The sequence below is a fragment of the Chiloscyllium punctatum genome, chromosome 48 (assembly GCF_047496795.1).
Source record: "Chiloscyllium punctatum isolate Juve2018m chromosome 48, sChiPun1.3, whole genome shotgun sequence".
Taxonomy (NCBI): domain Eukaryota; kingdom Metazoa; phylum Chordata; class Chondrichthyes; order Orectolobiformes; family Hemiscylliidae; genus Chiloscyllium; species Chiloscyllium punctatum.
The window spans coordinates 60,179,429-60,204,856 of NC_092786.1; the positions used below are offsets into that span (position 1 = coordinate 60,179,429).

Sequence of the window (25,428 nt, forward strand, 5' to 3'; positions counted from 1 at the left end):
AACTTAGATGCTGGTTTCATGTATTTATTGGCAATCAGAATCAGTTCAGCAATAGCTGTGTTTGCCTGTCTCCTTTGCTAAGAGAATGGTGTGTGGTATAGAGGAAACTGAAACATAGAATGGAAAAACCAGACTAACTTGCAATCCAACAAAGAGCAACATTTAATAATCATGCTTCTGGAATAGATTGCTCAGAGAAGATTTTTTGTAATATATTGTATTGGAAAAATAAGGGGATAATGGTCTCTGCTCCTGACTTGCTATTTTTTCAGTTCTATCTTTGAAATTAGAAACTTGTGATTACTTGCATGTGCTGATAAAGTTAGCCCAGGTTTTGATAGGGATGTTGCACTCAAGGAGACTTTGAGAGTGTCCTTCATTTTTAGTGTAGAACCATTTCATCCTCACCATGAGGGACTGCCTGAAGAAGAATAGAAAGACAGTTAGCCAAGGTGTCAGTTCTCTGTCACACTGCTGCTATTTCACATGAACAGGGAAGGAAAGCGAATTTCAGAATACTCTTATCAGACTTCACAACGTACTCTCAGACAGTACCGAGAACTTCCTCTGCTCCAGTCCAATTACTCATGCTTCCAAATATGTTACAAGCTCAGAAATCAGGGAGGAGGAAGGATCAGGAGTGGCGCAGGTGCAGCAGCAGAGAACGAAATCTGGTGTAGAGCATCAGTAGGTGAGGGAGCTGCTCAAGGAACACAATTAAAGTGGAGAGGGGAACATTAGCAAGATAGATAATGAGAACAGGACAGGGAGCAGCAGTGAGATTCAGAGCAGGAGCAAGGTTATTCCAAATCTTTAGAAAGTAAATTTGCTAAACAACAAGAATCTTGCTTTTTAACCCTTTATCAATGTATTTGATTTGCATTTCATTTTCCTTTCCATAGTATGTGCTGTTGGAAAATTTGGCAAGAACTGCTCTAACACTTGCTCCTGCTCAAACAATGGCACCTGTAATCCTATCGATGGCTCTTGTCAGTGTTTCCCAGGCTGGATTGGAAAAAACTGTTCTCAGAGTAAGTCATAGAAAAATCTGCATTTTACAGTTGTTTATGAGTGCTCTGAAACATCTCAAAGCAGTTAAGGGTAAGCAATAAATACTGGTCTAGCCAACAATGCCCACATCTGAAGAGTGGTTTTATTTTTAGAAATGTAATAAAAATTGCAGCAATCAGTTGAGGTCCCCACACAGGTTTAGGGCAGGTCACTCAATATTCCTTCGCAAACTGGATCCGTGGAAGATTCCCTCACATAAAACTTTATAAGACTTAGCTAAAACTTTCCTAGTGTATTTTAGATCTTTGCAGAGTTGTCAAATCCCATTGTTCAACTGAAAATGTTGACTTGCTTTCAACTCTGAAACGCTGGTGAAATTGGCCATAAAAGTGCAGGATATCAGCAAATTGACTTTATTGCCTGTGAGGGAATTGGAAGAACATGCTCAGAAAGTATAGAAATCTGTAAACTTTTATTAGTTTGGAGAAATATTGCAAGTTGGTATGATCAGATAACCACTTTATGTCAATTTTAATTGTTGCAGGCTGATGTGGGGACCATTGACTATCAGTTAGAGACTATCTTGAAACCTCCCAATCCCATTACAAATAAGTAACCAATCACACAGATTTAATAATTTTGAATAATCCTTTTTTTAAAATTCTATATTAATGTCATATGAGATTTTAATGTCATTTGTGCTGTTGTTTGAAACCTTAATAAAAATTATTTATTTCTTGTTTTATTCTTACAATTGACTGAGAGGAAATTTCTCTGAAGAAACATATTTTAGAATGGTTTAAGTAATCAATTTGAAATCTGCCCAAGTTTATCTTCACCTATATATAAATCTGAGATCAGACCATGTCGTGTCATACAGTCCTATAGTACAGAGACAGGCCCTGTGGCCCAGTGTTCCAGACACTCCTCCAGCTCTGAAACATCAGGCTCCAGGAGCTGCAGCTGGAGACACCTTCTGTACATATGCTGATGATTCCAGGCAATGGAAACATTCCCTGGAAAAGTTCCCAGCTTTCACGGAGAATAGGAAGAACATACCACAGCTTTGAGCACTCTTACTATCACTTTTAAATTAAACCTCTTAGAGATGCTTACTATCAAATATTATCAATTTTTCTAGGGCTCTCATTCCTTTGTACTTGTTTCAATAGAATATAGTCATTGCAAACTTTAAACTACAAGAAAGATATTACAAATTATAATGTAATTGTCAAGTCTCCCTACACTGAGCAGTTTTATATTTTGTCACATAGCTGAAGTCTGAGCTACAATTTGATGTTACACTCTGAACTAACATTGTGTACCAAGGTCAATCCCATGGATTTACCCCACAACATCCGGCAGTGCAGAGGATTTGCTTAATCCACATGCTTATCCCAGATTGGCACAAACTTCTAGAAATGGTAATGGGGTGGGAATCTTGGAATTGGGTCAAACCCTCCACTTTCCCAAGACCTCAGTACTGTCTCAGTCCAGCCCCGGGAAAATCAGAAAACTTGTCATCCCAACTGATGGCAATAATTCCATTGTCTAGCCTATCCCTTCAATATCCTCAGTACCTAAATCAAATTGCTCCTTAATCTTAAAAATTCACGTAATAGTTTGCACAATGTCTCCTTTTACTTTAGTTCTTGGAGTTCAGGTATAATTCTGGAAAATCTACTCTGCTGTCCCTCCAAGAGCAATATATCTTTCATGAAGCGATGTCTAGAACTGCTCATATGATCCAGGTGTGATCTGACCTTATCACTGTAGCATGGTTTCTAGCCCTTTGTATTTTCGTCCATTAGCTAAAAAGCCCAACATTCCATTAACCTTTGGATTATTTTCTGTGCCTGTACTTGATAATTTATGATTTAATAGTTTTTGTAAATGGCCCTTCAAATCTCTTTGGATTGCAACTGTTTCTAGCCTTTCAACAACATTTGACAATATAAATTCATTACTACCATAATTTTATCCATTTAATGTTATGCTTCCATACACACTGCTTCCAATACCATTTTTTTTTGTAGCTTTAGCAAATTTGGATATGTGGCTTTCTATCCTATTATCCAAGTTGTTAATAAATGTGAATTATTGAAGCTTTGCTACATCCTTATGGGTGCCACTCAACTCACCTGCCAATTAGAGTACCTAATCATTTTGCTTATTCTCGGTACCCTTCTGTTCAGTACATTTACAAACCAAATCATAGTTTGTCTTCAATTTCATGGGCTTCAATATTAGCTAATCATATTTTATGTGGTCTTCATATAATGTCTTCATTAAACCCATATCAATAAACACCTTTGACTTGTCTACTACTTTTGTTGCATGTTTAAAAAAATTCATTGATTTTTCGAACATGACTTCCTTTTATAAATTTCTGCAGGTTCTTTCTGATCAGCTGAACAATTTTCAAGGTGATGCAGCATTCAGACTTTAGTATACTCTAGTAATGACAAACAACAACTTTCAATAATATGTAATCTTTTATGTAAAACAGTCCATGGTGCTATACAGGAGGTATGGAAAAATATTTTTGATGCATGATGTTTCAAGTGAACCTTCAGATACCAAAAGCCTAATTCAAGGTGTCTTTAAGGAGGCATCTTAAAGCTGGAAAGAAAGGGAGATCAAACACAGGCAACTGGAAATATGGTCTTCTGCATTGAACTGATTGAAACTGGAAATGACTAAGTGGCAAGGTTTGCAGGAGTGATCTAGGAGATGTTGCAGGACAAAGAGATTACAGGAAAATCAAAGTGGGAAGTTAATTAAATTATTTGAAAATAAGCAGGAAAATGTTTAAATTGGCTCCTTTCCAAACAACACCTCAATGTCGATCAGCGAGCTTAGGGGAAATGGATGAATGGGACTTAGTGCAACTTTGCATACAACAAGAACAGAATTCTGAATACATCAAATTTGTGAATACCAGCCAGGAAGATTTTGAAAAGATAAAATTGAGATGGATCTAGTATTATATAAATGTATGTATAAACGTTTATATTTATGCAAGTAGTCTATAATTCCCTGGTTTTAATTTCTGAGCTTTCTTAAACAGCAGGATGACATCAGCAATTTTTTAGAATGCAAATCAAGAGATCTGTGGCAAATTAGGATTAGAATATCTGCAATGTTATCATGTACACTTTTGAAAAAAATCTCCTTTTAGGATATTAACTGGCTCTGTATTGTCTATTTTTGACTATTTCAGTAACTTTATCCATCACAGGTAAATATTCTGTGTCTCGTTGCCTTATCTAATTTTAATAGCCATGATGTGGTTCTTCTTTTCAAACACCACATTAAACTCAATCATATTATGATCACTATTAGATAAGTGGTCTCACACTGTTAGACTGTTAACTAAATCTCACTCAATGTTCATTAATAAATCTAATAGAGCCAGCTGTTCAGGCACTTATGGCATAGTGGTAGTATCCTTCCTGTGTACCAGAAGGCCTTGGTTCACATTCCATCCCGCTCCAGAGATGTGTAATAATAACTCTGACCAGATTGATTAGAGAAAATATCTAGATCCTGCTCTTTCTTATTCTAAGTATACACTGCTGCAGAAAACTATCCTGAACATATTCAAGAACTCTCATACCTTGGTAACACGATCTCATCTACTTATCCCAAATTATTTGAAAGTTCAATTTTCATCTAAAATCAGGGTAACTTTACTGTATGTTTGTCTACTTACTCCACTCATACATCAGATCACATCATAGGGAACCTATATGTAACTCCCACTACCGCCATAAATACATTTCTTAAATCAGTTCTTAAATCTATCCTTAAAGTCTTCACTGCCTGTTTATCTTAACTGATATTTTTCCGAATAATTGAAGTGATCTCAGTCTTCACGGTGAGTACTCCTCACCTTTACCATTTTCCTGGCCATTACCGTAAATCTTGTAACCCTGCTATGATCAGATTCTAATTCTGACTGTTCGACCTCCTCCAAATTGAATTTGCACCTGTAATTCATTTGATTTGTTACTTCATACTGTGTTTGCTAAAATAGAAATACACTATGTTTGTACAAAGAGCACTTACTTGGTCTAAAAGGCCAAATGTGTTTTTCTGCTCTGATATGTTATTTGCAAATTTCTTGTTGCTTTCCCCTGGTTTAATGACTTATTCGCCTTTTAGATTTCATGCACCTTTAGTACCTAAGGCGTAATCTCTGACCCTTGCTCTGTCCCATCCCTTTTGTTTGTGATTAGCTATATTACATTTTCCTCCTAAATCTTCCTTCCCATTTACTAACTTAACATTCGAATGACAGTCATATTTATTCTTTCTGCTAGTGCCCTGAGATCAACCCAATTCTGGAGGTGCCCATCCCAACAGTATACTTCATTCCTGTCCCAGTACTGGTGCTAATGTCCCAAGAAATGAAACCTTCATCCTCACAAAACACTGTCACCTTCATGTTCATCTCCCTAATCTGACTCTATTCAGCAATTTTTACATTGTTTAGTAATCCACTGGTTATAGCCCTTGGAATCCTATTCTTTCATTTAGTTACAAGATCTTGGTACTTTCCAAACTGGACTCTTTGCCTTCTCTTCAGGAAGGCAAATGAGATTTTGGCATTCATTGCCAGAGGAATAGGGAAGTAGGAAAATGTGCAACTGTACAAGGCATTAGTGAGACCACACAAGGCATATTGCATATAATTTTGGTTCTCTTACTTGAGAGGTGGTGTAATTTTATTGGATGCATTTCAGAGGAGATTCTGGATTGATTCTGTAGGTAGGGGATTTGTCATACGAAGAGAGATTGAACAGTTTAGGCCTGTACTCTGTAGAGTTTGGAAGAATAAAAGAAGGTCTAATTGAGGTATATACAATGCTAAAAGGAATTGACAATGTAGATATAGACAGGATGTTTCCTTATGTAGGGCCACTAGAATAAGAGGTCATAGTTTTAGGAAAAGGGGTATCAGATTTAAAACACAGATTGTTCATTAGTATGTGCTGGTTCCCACATGGATCATACTGGCTAGATCTTCCTCCTTCCTGTTGACTATATCTTCAGGCTGATTTGAGATATTACTCAAGCAAAAACAGCAGATCTAGCATCATTCATGGAAAGAAAAATAGAGTTAACACCTCGAATCCAATGACCCTTCTTCAGAATAAATTGAAATCCTAGCATCTATCATGCTATGCTTCTGCTCCTCCATTTTTACGTCCTCCCTTTGGATAGCCTCCTGTTCCAAAGTCCACGGCCTGCAACTTTGCTGATCATCTAACAGCCTTATCCTCAGATGTGGTGAACACATTGTGCCTGTGGGATAGGACTGGTTTCTCAGGATCCTTGCTCTCTGCCTCATTCGGGTTCTCTTGATTGGTATATATTGATCACATAAACTCCATTCTCATCCTGCATCTCGCTGCAAGTACTGCCCTAAGATCTGGGTTAAGCTTCCAAACACTGCATTTTTAATGTATTTTTTGTGCATTTGATTTCTTTATTCATCAGTTTCTCTTTCTATTCAGCTTGCCAGCCAGGTTACTGGGGCCCCAACTGTATCCATATATGTAACTGCCATAATGGAGCAGTGTGCAGTCCTTATGGTGGAGAATGTCGATGTACACAGGGCTGGACTGGCTTGTATTGCACACAGAGTGAGTAACAGTTCCAGTTGAAGCCTTATGCAAACCACAGCCACCACGTGAAGGGTTTGCCATCTTGTGGTGCAACAAAGTAACACAGTAAAGCATTCAATGTTAAAATAATTATTCCATAATACATTTAAATATTTCTAATGCCGTATCAGCCAATTTTATGACAACAAGGATTTTATTGATGCAAATCAATAAATCTCTACACAACAACTGTTGCACATTCTGAGGCACATTCTGAGGTTTCCAGACACCAGGGTCAATATCTGTCTCCAATTTGAAAATCAGGAATGACATTTTTTATTGTAATTGATGATTTGTTGAAATCACAAGAATATGTGATTTGGAAACTTGGCCTCCTAAGAATGGGGTTTCATTAATTTCAAAGTAAAACAGAAGCCAATCTGAGGCAAAAATGCTATAGAAGCCTTCATACAGACCCCAAGTGGGCAAATGAAAACAGCAAATGCTGGCGATCATAGAGGATCAGATAGCATCCATAGAGACAGCAAGCTAACATTGAGTCTAGATGACTCTTCATCAGAGATCCCATCATCTGCAGTAATTTGTTGCTACTGAGTGGGAGATTATCAGTTCCATGTGAGGACTGGGGCATAAATGTTTGCTCCTTACCCTCCCTGTCACTCTCTGGTCTTACTCCTCCCTGTCATTCTCTGCTCCTTCCCCTTCATATCACTCTCTGTTCCTACTGTTCCCTGTCACTGTCAGCTATAAAACAGTGAGTTGCTTCAATAGCCAAAGTTTAAAGAATTTTCCAGCTGTCTGTGGTTCTCAGACTTTGGCCCGTTGTTACTTATTTATTCTCATATTGGAAAGTGATGATAAATTAATAGCATTATGTAAAACCTTTCTAACAGAGTTTTTACATTCCAGGGTGCCCAATGGGCTTCTATGGAAAAGATTGCATTCAACTCTGCAAATGCCAAAATGGAGCAGACTGTGACTATGTGACAGGAGAATGCATGTGTCGCACAGGATTCATTGGGAAACACTGCGAGCAGAGTGAGTGAGATAGCACAAGCGCACACACATTCTTTTCACATTGCATGAAGTAGAGAACATCACCAGCCATCACGTGTTTCACGAAGCCGTAACAACTCCAACTCCAGTTTAAGGAGAGGCAATGGCCTAATGGTGCTATCACTAGGTAATTAGTCTAGAGACCCAGGTAATGTTCTGGGGACCAAGGTTCAAATCTTACCAGATGATGGAATTTGAATTCAATAAAGGTATGGATTTATGAGCCATGACACTTATTGATTGTCATAACAATCCATTTGGTCCAGGAAACAGCTGTCCTTCCCTGATCTGGCCTACATGTGACTCCACACCCACAGCAATGGTTTGACTCTTAACTACCCTCCAGGCAATAAGGACAATAAATGCTGGCTGAGCCAGTGACACCCACATCCATGAGTATCTTTTAAAATCATTTATTTGACATCTGTTGCATTCATGCAATGTCCCAGTACACATTTGATATGTCTATGTTAACCTGAAATAATCATGCTATATCTCCTGAGATATCATCTCATGTAATAGCCACCACGCATTTGCGTTCTGTTGTCTCAAGAAAACAAATGGAGAATTATTGTAATGATAATCTATGCAGGGTATAATGAAGCCTTAAAGAGAGATCTTCTCCTTTGGCATTCATAACAAGGGTATATGGTGAGAAATTTCTATACGTTTGTTATAATGAAAGGAAACTCAGAGAATCTAGGTGGGTGTAAATATTCAAAACCAATCCTAGGGTGCCACAGGAGCACCAAGCAGTAAATCTTTCCTTTTGGAATAAAACTGTTTCTCAGGGACAAAGAGGAACTGAAGCTTCACACATTGTGTAAAGCTATTCCCTCTTTAGTAACCCAGTTATAATTCTGAATTCAGTCATAAGGCATAGAAACGGGCCCTTTGGCCCACCGTGTTTACACCAACCAACAAGCTCCCAACTACACTAATCTCATTTAAGTAAACTTGGTCCATCACCTACTCTACCTTGGTGTTTAAAGTTCACATCCAGATACTTCTTAAATATTATAAGAGCACATGCCTCCGCCATCTTCTCAGGAAGCATGTTTCATATTTCAACTGCCCTCTGAATGAAAACATTTTCTCTGGATCTCTTCTGAAGCATTTATTCCTCATCTTAAACCTATACCCTCTGGTCTTAAATAAGTCTGGAGTGGGGAAAAATCTACCTTGCCTATGCCTTTCAAAATTTTGCATACCTCAGTTAGATTCCCCTTCAGTTTCCTCTGCTCCAAGGAAAATAAACCCAGCCTATCCAATCTCTCCTCAGAATATAATTTTCATCCTGGGCAACATCCCGGTGAATCTTCTCTGCACCCCCTCCAGTACAATGACATCCTTCTAATAATGTGATGACTAGAACTGCAAACAGTATTCCATATGTCGCCTAACCTATGTTCTACTGAACTGTAACAAAACTTCCTTGCTCCTACATTCAATACCCTGGCTAATGAAAATAACAATCAGATAGTTTTTGATTATGTTCGGCATGAACTGGTTGTACCAAAGAGTTTGTTTATGTGCTGTATGTCTTTATGACTATATGCCTTCTTCACTTTTCTGTCTATCTGTGCTGACACCTCCACGATCTGTGGACTTGTAAACCAAGATCCATTGGTTTCTCAGTACTCCATAGGGACTTATTATTCATTTTGGACCTCTCAAAGCACATTACCTCACATTTATCAGGATTAAATTCCATTTGCCATTGCACTGCCCAATTTACCAACTGATCAATATCAGACAATAGCCTGAGACCATACTCCTCACTATCAACAATGCCATCAATATTCATGTCATCTGCAAACTGACAAAGTATAGCTTCTATCTTCACATCCAAGTTGTTAACATACATAACCAAACAGCACTGATCCTTGTGGTACACCACTGATCACAGGCTTTCATACATAAAAACAACCGTCCACCATCACCCAATTTACAAGCCAATTTTGGATCCACTTTGCCAACTTGCCTTGAATCCCAGGGCTCTTACCTTTTGGAGCACCCCTCCACATGGGTCTTCATTAAAGGCCTGTCTTAAGTCCATGTATACCTCATCAGTTGCTTTACGTCATCACTATATTTAGGCACCTTTTCAAAAATGCAGTAAAATTATTCAGACAGTATCTCCACCTAAGAATTCCTTGCTAACTAGCTATGATCAATCTTTGCCTTTTCAAGTATTGATTAATCCTACTTCTCAGAATTTTTTTCCAATAATTTCCTTACCACTGACATCAGTGTTCAATTGTCGTAGATCCATGTATAAAAAGCTATGTTTATTTTTCAGCAAAAAGCTACAGTTGCAGCATTAAGAACTTGTCACATCTGAGGTAATTTCTGTGTTGATCATGACACAGACAAAATTATGGAAACAAGATTCAGTCCATTAAATCCAACTCCGCTCAAACAGAAAACTAGAATAAACATTTGTCTTAAGACCCTATATCCTTTGGTTGTAGCATTCACTGAAAAGTCCTTGTCTCTTTAACTGAATCTATGGAACCTTCTTGGTGAAGCAAATCCCACCTCTGTCAGATTATTTCATGTGTCTGGTTTCCTGAGCAATAGGAAATATTCTTTCTCTACAGCATCTTTTTGACAGACTTCCACAAAACAGTGAGACATAGTGATTTTGCTGTGGTTATTGCGGACACAAGAAAATCATCCATTTCCTCACACACCAGGTTAGTTCAAAATCAAGTCATTAATGTGCAAATAAAGAGTCTTCTGGGAAACTGGAAATAAGACTCAACATTGTATGCATCGACCCATTTTCTCTGTTTTCTTCCTACAGCCTTAAGGCAGGACATAAAACAGTGTTACAGCAGTATTCTGCAAATTACTTGACAGCAGTAATACACAGATTAGTTGTAGATCCAGCTTTAAAAGTAGCTGCACTCAGGAGTCTTGATTTTCCACTGGGGTTATGTGATCCTAAGCATAAATTCTGCAAATTTGTGTAGGATATTTTCAGAAGCGTAGTTCATAATGAGCTAACCTGCTAACTCCTTGTTCATAATGAACTAACCTGCTAATTCCTCATTCTCACTCTACTCTGAAAGTAGTGGAGAATATACAACATGTCACCCGTTTATGGAAAGATGTGTGTTGTAAGCTGTGGATATGTATTATATCAGTGGCTAGTACTGTTACTTCACAGCACCAGGGACCAGGTTCAATTCCTGCCTCGGTCAACTGTCTGTGTGGAGTTTGCATATTCTCCCTGTGTCTGCATGGGTTTCCTCCCAAAATCCAAAGATGTGCAGGTTAGATGAATTAGTCATGCTAAATTGCTCATTGTGAAGGGTGCATTAGTCAGGGGTAAATATAGGCTAGTCTCTGGGTGGGTTACTCTTTGGAGGGTTGGTGTGGACTTGTTGGTTCAAATGGCCTGTTTCCATACTGTAGGGGATCTAACCTAATCCATATCAAAATGTTGAATGTACATCATTCAAAAGATTTTGATATTTGCATCATGTTTGGTGGAAACTTTTCAACATTGTTGTCGTTAGAGTAGGGAATGTTTTAATATTGAAGCATAAGAAAACACATGCAATTGGTTCCATAGGTTCAGTTAAATAGACAAAGACTTTTCAATGAAGCGCATTCACTTCAAAGTCACATTATTACAGGTTCGTATCACAGGTTCAAGTCCCACTTCAGGGCTTGAGCACAAACATTGAGGCTGATGTTCCAATGTAATATTGAAAGAGTCCTGCATGATCATTCATGCTATATTTTGAATAAGACATGAAACTGAGTTTCTACATGCCAGCACAGGTAGGTATAAAAGATGTAACATTACTTGACCAACAGTTGTGGGTTCTTCTTAATATCAAGGCCAATATTTATCTCTCAACCAATAGCTCAAAAGAAGAAACTTATAATATCATTATTGCATTGCTGTTTGTGGAAGCTCACTGCTCAGGTTAGCCATTGTGTTTCCTACATTATATTTCAAAAGTGCGTCATTGTGTGTTAAGCATTTTGAGACATCCAGTGGTCTTGTATAGAACTATATAAATGACAGTCTTCTTATCGTAATATTTATACATAGCCAGTTTCACATTAACAACATAGTTTATATTGATTGAGACAATCAAATGTTAAAAGCAGGAAGTTCACAAAAAAGGAAGTGGTCTGGGCTTTTAATATATACATGTGTAAATAAATATATTCAAGCAAAAGTTACGATTTTGGCAAAGAAGGACAAACTAGGCAATTGTTGATGCTCCATTTTGCAGATGGAGAGTCAAACAACATCATTTTCAGGTGAAACAAGGTTAGGGATCAGGGAAAAATGTTGGACAAAAATATGTAAACATAATGCATTCCCTACTTTAAACTTTTAGGGACAAGTTTTCATTATAATTGAGGTGTAAAATTTTATTGTGCATATACAAAAATAAAGAAAACTTCTATGACCTTGTGAATTACATCTACACACTCTGATACAATTTTTATCCTCTAACTCCCTTTCACCTGAAAACTAAATTTAGGCTTTGAATAGCTGCACCAAGATGTGTGCTCGACGAGCTTATAATTACACACTTCACTGTAATGAGTAAGAAAAAGATATACAGACTGTTTTCAATACAAGTGAGGATATGGAAATTTATAATGGGAAGAGTTGATAGGACATGCACAGATGTAGGAATGCTAATATGTTCTGGATATGTACAATGTGCATCAAAACAGCCACCTTCATACAGTAACTTATGACATAAGACAAAACAAATAAACAAATAGATCATAGTCGATAGAGTTTTTCAAAAAAGAGCTCCTAAGAAAGTTCACTCTTCCAAAAAGATGAATACTGTGTCATAACTGCCATAAACCTTGACATTACTGGATTCATTAGCGTATAGAAGGGACTGTCTGAACCCTAAAATTTCTTTTTCAATGCTTTATAGAGTGCCCTCCTGGTACATTTGGCTATGGTTGTCAACAGCTATGTGAGTGCATGAATAATGGCACCTGTGATCATGTGACTGGGACCTGCTACTGCACATCTGGATTCAAAGGCATCCGGTGTGACCAAGGTATGTGATGCTTGTAGAGATATTTCTAATCAATCTGTATCAAGGATGTTATTATGCATACCGCTGGAGGAAATGGGATTTGATCCCAGGCCTCTTGGGCCAGAGTTAGGGACACAACCACTATGCCACAAGAGCCCCATTAAAGAAAAGGCTTTATGAGGTGACTCAGCCAAAGCTGAACCAGAGGCTGGGATATTCAGGAAGTCTTGATCCAAACCATTAGGAATTCCCATCAATTCTTTTAAATAAAATCTCATTGAGGTGGAAATACAAAGATTGGAATTTGCCTTTGTACAGATTCAATGCCAGTCACAATTTAAAAGTATGCTGCTGTAAAGCGTCAGAATTTGGGAATGATTTACTGAAAACTGCGGAAGCTTTTGGGTCAAGTGGGGTTTTATAGTTTGGATCCATCAAAGAGGAGGGCTTTTTTTCATTGATTTTCACTCTCTCCCTCTTCTCCTGAAGCTATTATAAAGCCATAAAATTCAACATTCAATGTGATGGGCAGTAGTTAAACTCCAAGCATGAGTATCTGATTCACAGACCACAGTTTTTGTGTGTGAGGTATTGCCTGGGGATTCCTTTTGGCAGAATGCCAGTAAAGCTCTGTTCAGGGGGCTGTTTTCACATAATTGAAACAGGCTTCCTTCTTTGAAGAGGTTACTTCCTGGAGGTGCTGCAAAGAATAGAAACTGATGAATATTCCAGCATTTTCCACCTGTTTTATACCAACAGGTAATGATTACGCAAGTGGGTGTCCAGTATATAGTGATATCTTCCGTGAATATTGCATTCGCATGGAAGAGGTAGCATGTAGCTGCTCACTAAATATTACTGGGAGGAAGATTCAAAGCAGAAAGTGGTTGGAGTATTCTGCTTCTGTAGGTGCTGAGTTTGGAGAGAGGCGAGGAATTTAATAGATGGGCCAGTGGCATTCTCAAACCATGGTATCTTCTCATCTACAGCAAAATTAAATTTTAGTGGGAAGGCTTCTGGTCACCACCAACTGAAGTCTTTAAGTGGCCATTTCACTGCCTCAGTCTGCCACTGCTCCAAGCAGGCTAGGGCTATGCAGTATGCTCAATGGGTCAAACAGTGTTAGCAACTTGTCACTGGGTGATATACCTGATCAAGGGTCTTGACTGAACACAAGCTAAGTGGGAGCTAACCCTTGAGTTTGTACTCAGTACACCATCGAACACTGCTGAGCAAAAGCTGCCACAGTGATCAGTAGATGTTCCCATTGGAGGGACCTTTTCCTGGGAAATTGGATTCCAGGAGGTGACCTGCTGATGATCTTGCCACCACCAGATTGATGTGTGGCACAGTAGACCTTCTCTGGAAGAGGTATCATGAGTCTTTCATCAGGTTTCCAGCTAGCTAATAACACCCCACTGCCTTATCAAGATTCCACCCAATAATGCATTCTCACAAAGAGATGATTAATAATGTAGGATGAATTGACCATATAAGTGATATCCATGTCCTGACAACTTGCTCAACAGTAGTTAAAAATCACACAAATCCAGGTTATAGTCCAACAGGTTTGATTGGAAACACACTAGCTTTTGGAGCGTCGCTCGTTCATCAGGTGATAGTGGACTATCACTTTCACTATCACATGGGAATTCCTAATGGTTTGGATCAAGACTTCCTGAATATCCCAGCTTCTGGTCTAGCTTTGGCCATAGTCACCGGCACGGTGGCACAGTGGTTAGCACTGCTGCCTCACAGCGCCAGAGACCCTGATTCAATTCCCGCCTCAGGAGTTTGCACATTCTCCCCGTGTCTGCGTGGGTTTCCTCCAGGTGCTCTGCTTTCCTCCCACAGTCCAAAGATGTGCAGGTCAGGTGAATTGGCCATGTTAAAATGCCCGTAGTGTTAGGAGAAGGGGTAAATGTATGGGTGGGTTGTGCTTCGGTGGGTCAGTGTGGACTTGTTGGGCCGAAGGGCCTGTTTCCACACTGTAAGTAATCTAATTAAACCTGTTGGACTATAACCTGGTGTTGTGTGATTTTTAACTTTGTACATCCCAGTCCAACACTGGCATCTCCAAATCACGCTCAACAGTAGCATCATTCGCTACTGACAGTGTGGAGAACTGCATGAAAAATCAAATTCACTCAAGTTGATCCCACTTTGCTCAGTTCAAATAATTTTGGACAATGCAATTAGGAAAATGTAGACACAGCATACTATCTGGTTTAGAGTTTCTTCATTTGAGGAAGTCGTTTGTAGGTTGTGCAATACATAGAAAATCTGATGTTGCCGTCTGCTGGCTAGTTAAGATAATACAGTATGTTGTAATACATGACACTCAGTCTCCTGTATTTGTTTTCAGATTCTCTTTTAATATGAAATTTAGCTTGTAATTTAAAAATATCTTTATTAATAAAACATTAATACCTGCCACATTTATTTGGAATCCTTACATAGATAAAGTTAAGGGGAGCATTTATGTGCAGCATTTATAAACTAATAATGGCACTGGACTGGTATTCTAGAGCCCCTGGCTAACGGATGTCACCATGGAAGGTGGTGAAATTTGAATTCAGTACAAAAAAAACAAGCTTAATGGTGACCATGTAACTATTGTCAATCATTGTAAAGCAAAATCTAGTTCATTAATGCCCTTTCAGGATTCCAGGGATTTAGGACCTCAACTCAACTGACACGTCAATATTACACTGAGAGAATGCTGCTGTGCTGGAGGGTGCCATCTTCGAGTGAAGGAAATGTATTCTCCTCCAACTGTTCTGACTTACATCTGACCTCAAATGCACAGCAGTGTGATTGACTCCTGACTGCCCTATGGGCAATTAAGAACGGGCAATAATTGCTGATCTAACTGGCAAAACCTACATCCCATAAACAAATGAAAATATGTGAGGGAAAGGAATAGAGGATAATCTGGTAAAGTGAGATGAAGAATGGGGTGAGGAAGCATGATTACAGCCATTGTCAAACTGAATTTTGATTCTGTACTTTAAGCCCCATGTAATTGTGTGCATTGTGGTTCAATTCAAAGTCACATTTGTTTTTCATCTAATAAATCTGCTTTCTTTTCCAGCTGCTGTCCTGATGGATGAAATAAACCCCTACACAAGGATCAGTCCAGCACTAGCATCAGACAGGCACTCCATTGGAGCCATATCTGGGATCATTATTCTTCTCTTGATAATAGTTGTACTACTGGTTCTGTTCACCTGGTACAAATGGAAAAAGAAAGAGAAAGGACATGACATGCCCAGCGTATCATACACTCCTGCCATGCGGATAACTAATACAGACTATTCTCTCTCTGGTAAGATCAGCTTCAGTGCAACAGAGGGAAATCGAACTGTTGCACTGGTTTCTAAGGCTGAATAAATGTAGTAGAATATATATTGAGTTACTGTCCATGGTATTGCATCCAAATCCATTCAATAGTTCTTGTACCGGGTTAATGAATGTACAATGCTCAAAATCTGTATACAACTTGAAACCTGGGAGAGATGGGAATACTGGTCAGCATTGCAATATGGCGCAAGAAATTAAGCATGGTTGAGGGAGGAGAGGAACAAAAGATGTGTGTCAAATCTCAGTTTCAGCCATTTGGGGATGATTCAAGAAATGGGTCAGCTGGACCTATGGCTCATTAATCAGCAACACATTAAGAATTCATTCATTTTTACTTGCAATTCTCACCAGGCACTATTAAAATAATGAATGAAATAATATGTGAAAATAGTTTGTTGTTAGGATTAGTGCCAGATTTTCTCTGTTGTAGCAATCTCTCATTCAACCAGAGATCATAGGGTCAAGCCAGATTCCAGGAAGTTAAATCCACAATTCAGCTAACATTTCAATCTTACATCAAGAAATTGTTGCTTTGCTACAGAACCCCATCTTTGACGTAAGACAGTAAACCAATGTCTGTTCAAATAATGTCAAAGATCTCATTACATTATTTCAGTAAGAGCGGTGATCTCTCCCAATGTGCTGGTCAGCTTTTCCTCGAACAACACCAGCCAAAATAGTTCATGTGATTATTTATTGCAAAGGTGTTTGTGGGAACTTGCTGTGTAAACCTCTCTGCCAAGTCTGTGTACAAAACAACAGTAGTTTTATTCAATAATTGATATTTGAATAAGGATGGCATATAATTGTAAGTTCTTTTTAATGTAATTTTGAATTATGGTGATTTAGGAAGATTAGATTATGAAATAGACAGGAAATAAAGGTGAATGTGTGGCCAGGCCAAAGTGAATTGCATGCCAGTATGTTTTCCACAGTCAAATTAATGCTGATGGCTCCTTTAACTTTGATCACCTTGGTAATACCACTCACCAGCATTTTTAATGCTTAGTACATTCATACTTAATGTAGCAAAATAGAAATAATTCACAAAGAAACGTAGAACATTACAGTGCAGTACAGGCCCTTCAGCCCTCGATGTTGTGCCAACCTGTGAAATTAATCTGATGCTCGTCTAACCTACACCATTCCATTATTATCCATATGTATGTCCAATTCCCATTTAAATGTCCTTAACATCGGCGAGTCTACTACTGTTGCAGGCAGGCCGTTCCACGTCCCTACTACTCTCTGAGTAAAGAAACCACCCCTGATATCTGTCCCAAATCTATCACCCCTCAATTTAAAGCTATGTCCCATCGTGTTAGCCTTCACCATCTGAGGAAAAAGGCTGTCACTGTCCACCCTGTCTAACCTTCTGATTATCTTATATGTCTCAATTAAATCACCTCTCAACCTTCTTCTCTCCAACAAAAACAGTCTCAGTTCCCTCAGCCTTTCCTCATAAGACCTTCCTTCCATACCAGACAACATCCTACTAAATCTCCTCCGAACCCCTTCCAAAGCTTCCACATCATTCCTATAATGCGGTGACCAGAATTGTATGCAATACTCCAGGTGCAACCTTACCAGTGTCTTGTACAGCTGAAGCATGACCTCGTGACTCGGAAACTCAATCCCCCTACCAATAAACACCAACATACAGTATGCTTTCTTAACAACCCTATCAGCCTAGGAGGCAACTTGCAGAGGTTTATGCACCTGGATACCAAGGTCTCTCTGTTCATCTACACTGCTAAGAATTTTACCATTAGCCCAGTACTCTGCATTCCTGTTACTTCTTCCAAAGTGAACTACCTCACACTTATCCATACCTGGATGTAGCTTTGCTCACTGAGCTGGAAGGTTCATTTTCAGATGTTTCATCACCATACTAGGTGACATCTTCAGTGAGCCTCCAAGTGAAGCACTGGTGGTGTTTCCTGCTTTCTATTTCTATGTTTGGGTAACTGAAGGAAACCCAGCAGTGTTTCGTCTGGAAGCTCACTGAAGATGTTACCTAGTATGGTGACGAAATGTCTGAAAATGAACCTTCCATCTCAGCAAGCAAACCTACATTCAGAACCTCAACCTGAGCTACAAATCTTCTCAAAACTTGCTAACTTATCCATACCTTATGATAATCATTACTTATGGTCATCATATTTCCAAAGTTAAAAATCACACATCACCAGGTTATCATCCAACAGGTTTATTTGGAAGCACTAGCTTTTGGAGCACTGCTTCTTCATCAGGTGGTTGTGGAATATAACCTTATGCACCACAACTACCTGATGAAGAAACAGCACTCCAAAAGCTAGTGCTTCCAAATAGACTTGTTGGACTATAACATGGTGTTGTGTGAATTTTAATTTTGTACACCTTATCCAACACCTCCAAATCATCATATTTCCAGTTTCTGTAATCAAACACAAAGAGAACCTTCTGAAATACAGCTAAGCTTATATGAACTATGCCTTTGATTATGGTTCTTCTGTAAATCACCATGGTTTGTAGAACAGTTACATATGTGGCATATGAATTGTATTTGTTAACTACTTAATAGCTATGCGTCAAAAGTTTCAGACAGATTATTTCATTGATCAGATGAGATTAGTCATAGCACTTCCTTTTCCCATTCAAAACAATATGACTGTCATTACCTCTTAATTACTGATCCTCATTGCTGATCAAGAAATGCACCTGTGAATCTATTTCATACAGAGGAATGGATGCCTGGGTGTTATTTATCTAGTTAATAGTTTCTTAATCTCAACGGTATTAAAATGAGTGCTTCCAATAAATTCAACTTTGAAGTCATATCTGCTAAAATTTGTACCAATTGACAATAATTCATCAAATAATGCAGGACAGAAGGAGGCCATTTTACCCATCATGTCTCTGCTGGTTCTTTTGAAAGAGCTATCTAATTAGTCTTCCATATTTCTGTTCTTTCTCCATATCTTTCTCCATTATTTCCAATTGATATAGATCCATGTGGTGATCCTTATATTCATGTTTGGTGCAGAGAAATATAATAAGCTTAAGCACTGAGAACAAAAATAAATTTGTGCTCAAACCTTTCCCACCTTCAAATTTTTTTTAACATCTCAAGATCTCCTATTTACTCTTTCTGAAGTCTAAATTAATTACGCAGATCATAGTCATATATTTGTGTTTGAGTAGTCATTATAGTTCCACATGATCATTAATTTAACAAAATAATTTTGACTACAAAATGTGCCTAACACTGTGCTAAGTGATACAGGCAGAAGAAGCTCACTATTATTCATTGTTCCTTTCATTAAGTAGGCATATGGTTCTCTTGTACTGCCACAGATCAAGTAATTTACTCACATCATCAGCATAAAATGCACCATGAGTACAATAGCAGATTTGTACTTAGCACCTGTCCCGTGCCCTGTGACAAATCAAGATGGGATTCTGAACATTTCATTCCTACTGACTGACTCATCAGCATTTCTGTTTACCATCACTCTTCAGGAGAACCTTTGTAATAAATTGTCTGAATTGGTGCACTTGCAGAATTTCTACTGAATAATGATTAGTCTTCTCAGGCTTTAATTATTGGAAGATTAGATATACATGCAGTGTCTTTCATTTCAAAGTAGTCAAGGCTACCCATGTACTATTGCCAGCCTCAAAAGTAAATCACGGTCTATTTCCCATATAGTGAACCAGTAACCCTTGATAGTGACTCAACATTGTGTTTTACACTGTAGTTCCTATTGCTCAACATCCTTTTTCTCATGTATCCTAGATAATGAATTAGTGCCACATTGCAATAGTGAATCAGCATCCTGTTTTATACTATACCCTCACCAATCAAGCAGGGTCCCATGCCCTACTCTACCCTCAGTGGTCAATCAGCATCCCATTTCACAGTATCAGATAAAGTGAATCAACAACCTGTTTCACACTGAACCCTTGATACCCAATCAGAGTGCCATTGTACAACACACCCTCAATCGTGAATCAGCATCCCCTTTCACATTGTAGTCTTGATAGTGAAAAAGGGTGCCATTTCAAAATGTACCCTTCTGCTCAAACAGGGTTCCTTGTCAACTGTATCCTGTATAGTGAATTATCCTCCCATGTCATACTGACCATGGAAAGTAAATCAGCTTTCTGTTTCACACTTTCCCTTAGTAGTGAATCAGTGTTCTGTTTTATAATGTAGCCAGAATAATGAATTTCACAGCATACCCTAGATAGGAGATCATTGAATGGTTTTGAGAGAGTTTATTAGAGTAGCACATTGTGAAAACAAGCAGAGAGTGGGCCATAGTGGACTTGGTTGATACTGTATAATCTGACATAATTAATTCATTACTTCAGAATAAAAGCACCTCTAGATCACAGCGATTGTAAAATGACTGAATTCTACATCCAATTTGAAAAGAAGAGAGTCTAAGCCAAGTATTTTAAGCAGGGCAACTATGGGCATGAAAGCTGAGCTAGCTGAGAGTAACCTTGGCCATAGATCACTGGAATAGCAGGGGCAGTCATTTAAAAGAAATTTCAGACTAAGTGCATGCCTACTGTGAAGAGAAATTTTAAGGAGACAACCAATCATCCGTGGTTAACTGAAGACGTTAAGGGGAGTATCAAATTTAAGAAGAAATCGTATCACTGCACAAAGTTGAGTGGCAAATCAAATGACTGGTCAGAATATAAAAATGGCAGAGAATGACTAAAAGGTTAATCAGGACTAATAATAAATTGGGCCACAAGAGGAAGCCAGCTAGAAATGTAAAAACAGATAGCAAGAGTTACTGTAGGTATCAAAAAAGGAAAAGACGAAGGAAAGTGAGAATTGGTCCTCTTAGTGAGAATGAGGAGTTGATAGTTAATGGTAAAAAATAAATATTTCTGTCTTAACTTCAAAGGAAAAAAAATTCCCATTAATACATGTTACTCTGGAGTTTGAAGAAAGAAAGGAACTTGGTGAACGTAGGGAATTGGTACTGTGCAAACTGATGGAGTTGCACGTAGTTTAAGTCTCCAGGATCTGTTGGCCTTCATCCTAGAGTTTTAAAAGAGGTAGCTACTGAGGTAATAGATGTGTTGGATTTAATTTTCCAAAATGCACTGTATTCTGGAAAGGTTCCGTCAGACAGAACAGTAGCAAATATAGCACCTCTATTCAAGAATGCAGGGAGGTAGAAAACAGGTAACTGTAGGCCAGTTAGTTTAATATCTGTTGTGGGGAAGTTGTTAAAATTGATCTTTAAGGGTGTTAAAACTGGGCACTTTGAAAGACTCAAGATAGTAGAGGGAAAAAAGAGATAGCATTGTTTTGTGAAAGGGTAATTCTGTTTAACCAGTTTATTGGAATTCCTTGAGGGAGTAATGTGTGCTCTGAATAAAAGGAGCCCATTGATGTATTGTATTTGGATTTCCAGGAGGTTCCATACAAAAGGGTATTTTATAAAGTAGGAGCTCATGATTTAGCAAATAAAATGCCAGCATGAACAGAAAGTTCACAGCTGGCTGCCAGGCAGAAACCAAAGAGGATGCATGGATGAATGTTTTGTAATAGCAGACTGTGATGAGTGGTGTGTGCCTGGTTCAATATTTCACATTTTGTAGCAATGACTTGATGTTATTACTGGATACGTCAGATCTCGACTGAAATCTGGCTTGATAGATTTTTATTTTTGCTTCTTTTTTTCACTATGAATGAGGTGATCTTTGACTAAAGCACCAGCACATAATGCAGCAGATTCAACAATAAAACAGGTTTATTATGCAAAGCAGGTGAAGATGAAATAGAATAAAACAAACTATTTACATATATCACAAGTTTTAACATTTAGAATGGCCAGGGAAGCAATGGCTTCGTGGTGTGATCACTGGACAGTTAAAACAGAGACTGAGGAGATGTCCTGGGATCAAATCCCACCATGGCCGATGATGATTCCTTTTAGTAGACAATTAAAAAGAGTCTAATGATGACCGTGAAACCATTGTCAAGGAAAAACCATTAGGGAAGGAAATTCTATCTTTACCTGGTCTGGATAGAACAATGTGGTTGACTCTTAACTGCCGTCTGGTTTGGGCAGTAAATGCCGATTCATCCAGCGATGCCCTCATCATGTAATAATAAAAAACAAATTATCTTTAATTCCACCTGTACAATTATCACACCAGCCCTTTTCTTCTCTTTCACATCCAAGGAGCTTAATTTAACTGATTGCCTCTTCCTGAAGCTTGAACTGCAACTTAGATTTCTCGTTTTCAAGTAACCCTTTCAGGATTGGAGCTAATCACTTCTGGTTTGGAGTGTTCAAACTATACTGCTTATACTAGAAATAGGTAACCTATTTCTTAACAGTTCTCAACCATTCCTTTTACACATCCAGCTTCAGCCAAGATGTCTGCAAAACTCCCAAAGTGAAATCCAAAAGCTTTTTCCCAAACTCTGGGGTTTCCCCATAATCAGAAGAAAAACAAAATCCCTGAACTTGTAAACTGAAAGGTTAATGGATTTTGTTCACTGTTAAACACTCCCAATGAAAGCAAAACCCCATTACACAGTAAGAACGTTCTCTCTCATAATGTATTTTAAAATAATACGAATAATAGTTACAGAAATACTTACAAATTAATTCTAAAACCCCTTCAGACACATAAACCCATGTGCCCCTAGCTCAAATTCAAATAATAAAAGAAATGATATTCGAATAGATATAAATCAAATACCTTACATCACACTTAGTTAAGGGACTGAAGATATGGTGGTCACATTTCAGATGACAGCAAGATAGCTACAAAAGTATGTTCTGACGGTCACATATCAAGGATGAAAACGGATATAGATAAATGAGTGGACAAAAATCTGGTAGATGCATATAATGTGGGAAAATGTGTAATTGTTCACTTTGGCGAAAAGGATAAAACAATAAAGTGTCACTTGAATGGAGAATGATTGAATTCTGAGGTGCAGAGAAATAGAGGTGCTCTAGTGAGGTTACTAAGTGGGTACAAGACATCATCAGGAGGGCTAAGTAATCCCCTCAATGGTTTCAACATGGATATAGATATAGCAGATATTCGTTGATGCAGATGAATCCACCTTTGCAGGCTAGCATCTAGTGAGTGAGGTGAATGAGTATAACTGTGTAAAGAAATGAAAATGGGCAATCAGCAGCATAAGGATGCCTTGCAGGAAATTAAGGATTAAAGATGCATTGCATGAAATAATTGAGTGTGTGAACTGTATGAAAGATCAAAGGGACATAGTAATGCAGAGTAAAGGCAAAACAGCATGAGATTAAATGGAATGTAGAAACAAATTACTGCAGATGCTGGAATCTGTACTGAAGACAACAAATACTGGAAATCACAGTGGGTCAGACAGCATCCATGGAGAGAGCAAGCTAACCTTTCAAGTCTAGATTACTCTTCATCAGAGTTAAAGTGAAGTGTGGGGGGTACAGCGTTATACTATAATTTGAGGTGGGGTATGGGGATAGTGGGTGTAGGATACTGGTGGAGAAAACATGTTGATAGTTCAGATTAAGTGATAGGAATGTGAGAATAGCAGAACAATGGTGTGTCTCCTGCCAGAGTTGAAAGGGAGGTAACTGAGATGGGGGAGGGGAAGGATATGATAACGGGTTAAAAGAAAGGGAAGAAATGGTTCACAATTTAAAGGTGTTGAACTCAGTATTAAATCCAGGAGTGTGTAAAGAGCCTAGTCTGAATATTAGATGTTGTTCCTCCAATTTGCACTGTGATTCACTGGAACCCTAAATTGATGCAGTCAATGAGAAACCAGGCAAGAGATAAGGCATGTGAAACCGAGGATCGCAGATGCTGGAGATTAGAGTTGAGAGTGTGGTGCTGGAAAAGCACAGCAGATCAGGCAGCATCCGAGGAGCAGGAAAATTGATGTTTTGGACAAAAACCCTTCACCAGGAAAGGTAAGGAAGCCAGGCTACAAAGGAGGGAGATAGTGCATCAAATGCTAGCAAGGTAAAGTTAGGACTTACTATCTATATTGTCATAATACCAACTGATGTTATTACTGGACAAATCATATTTCAGAGTGAAGTCTAATTTGATAGATCATATTTGTTTTGCTTTTAACAAATTGATCCTTCTTTGAAACGTAAGTATACTGTTGCAGATTTGGTTTTAACATAAAAAACTGAAGTTTATCAAGCAAAAGAAGTGAACATGAAAATAAAACAGCATATTTATTTATAATACAATTTTCAAGATTTTGAAAATAATTCCACGTAATCCCAAAACCCATACATCACTACTTTAAAATCCAAAAATCTAATCTTAACACAAATAATATTAAAAATACATTTCAATCACTCAGTCTCCGTCACTTTATTCAAATAGAGGAGCTTCTCTCTCTCACACACACACACTCATGAACTCAAATATATGTAAATAATACATCCATTTTGAAAATGTTGAACCTTTAAGTGATGAAAACTCATTCTATCAATTTAAAACACATAAACACACACACTCACAGACGCACATACATGTATAGAATGCCACTTCAAGTTTTTTAAGTAGAAAAGGGAAAAATTGGTTAAATACCAGAAGTGACATTCACATGTGATGGAACGTGGCATTATAAGAGAAATAAATGACATAAGTGAGACCAACTGTATGTAAATTACTAAAGCAACAGTGGATCGACAGTTGGAAAGTGAAGCTCTAACATTTGCAAAGTGTACAAGCTCCAGAGGCCATGCAACTTGGAAGAAGAAAGAAGTCAGGAGACACCAAACAGGCAGATCACCTTACCAGTATTGCTGCAATAGAAGGACTCAACCTCAACCCCAAACCCAAGCCCCACATACCACCTCATTGGCCATGTTCAGAAGCTATATGTTGTGGTCCGAGGTCAATGTTAATGCCAAAGAGCAGAAATTGCCTAATTGGAAGTATAAAACACAATTGATCTTCATCAGAATAGTATAGAAGGTCTCCTTAGTAAAACTCTTTTTAGCTTCCTCTCATCACTTGCTTGTGCATGTTTCTCATTCCATTTCAAGCTGTCTATCTACTATGTGCCTGTTCCCTCTATTCTAGGCAGCTAATCACCCTCACTTTCCTCTACCTTATTCTCTTGTCTCAATCTTCTTTGTTTCTTTGTAATTCTGTCCTTATTATCTCTTTTCCTTTCTCTTCCTATAAGTGATGGAAATATGAACTCTCTTTCCCAGAAACTTCAAATGCATTTGGTGATTACTTCATGGGTTGTGAGCTTCACTGTCAAGCTCAGCATTTATTACCCATCCCTAATTGCCCTCAGGAATGTGGTGGTGAGCCCCTGCCTT

General features: G+C 38.3%; 1 protein-coding gene across 4 annotated transcripts in view; it reads left to right on the forward strand.

Annotated features, from left to right (window-relative positions):
- megf11 (multiple EGF-like-domains 11) overlaps nt 1-25,428 on the forward strand; it is a 487,483-nt gene that overhangs the window by 441,903 nt on the left and 20,152 nt on the right. For 3 of the 4 annotated variants that reach the window (XM_072565386.1, XM_072565385.1, XM_072565388.1), the window contains 5 exons: nt 903-1,031; nt 6,534-6,662; nt 7,554-7,682; nt 12,629-12,757; nt 15,831-16,064. In XM_072565386.1, the coding sequence (XP_072421487.1) occupies nt 903-1,031; nt 6,534-6,662; nt 7,554-7,682; nt 12,629-12,757; nt 15,831-16,064 (750 nt within the window). The remainder of the gene's footprint in view (nt 1-902; nt 1,032-6,533; nt 6,663-7,553; nt 7,683-12,628; nt 12,758-15,830; nt 16,065-25,428) is intronic. The other variant, XM_072565387.1, reaches the window with a different exon arrangement.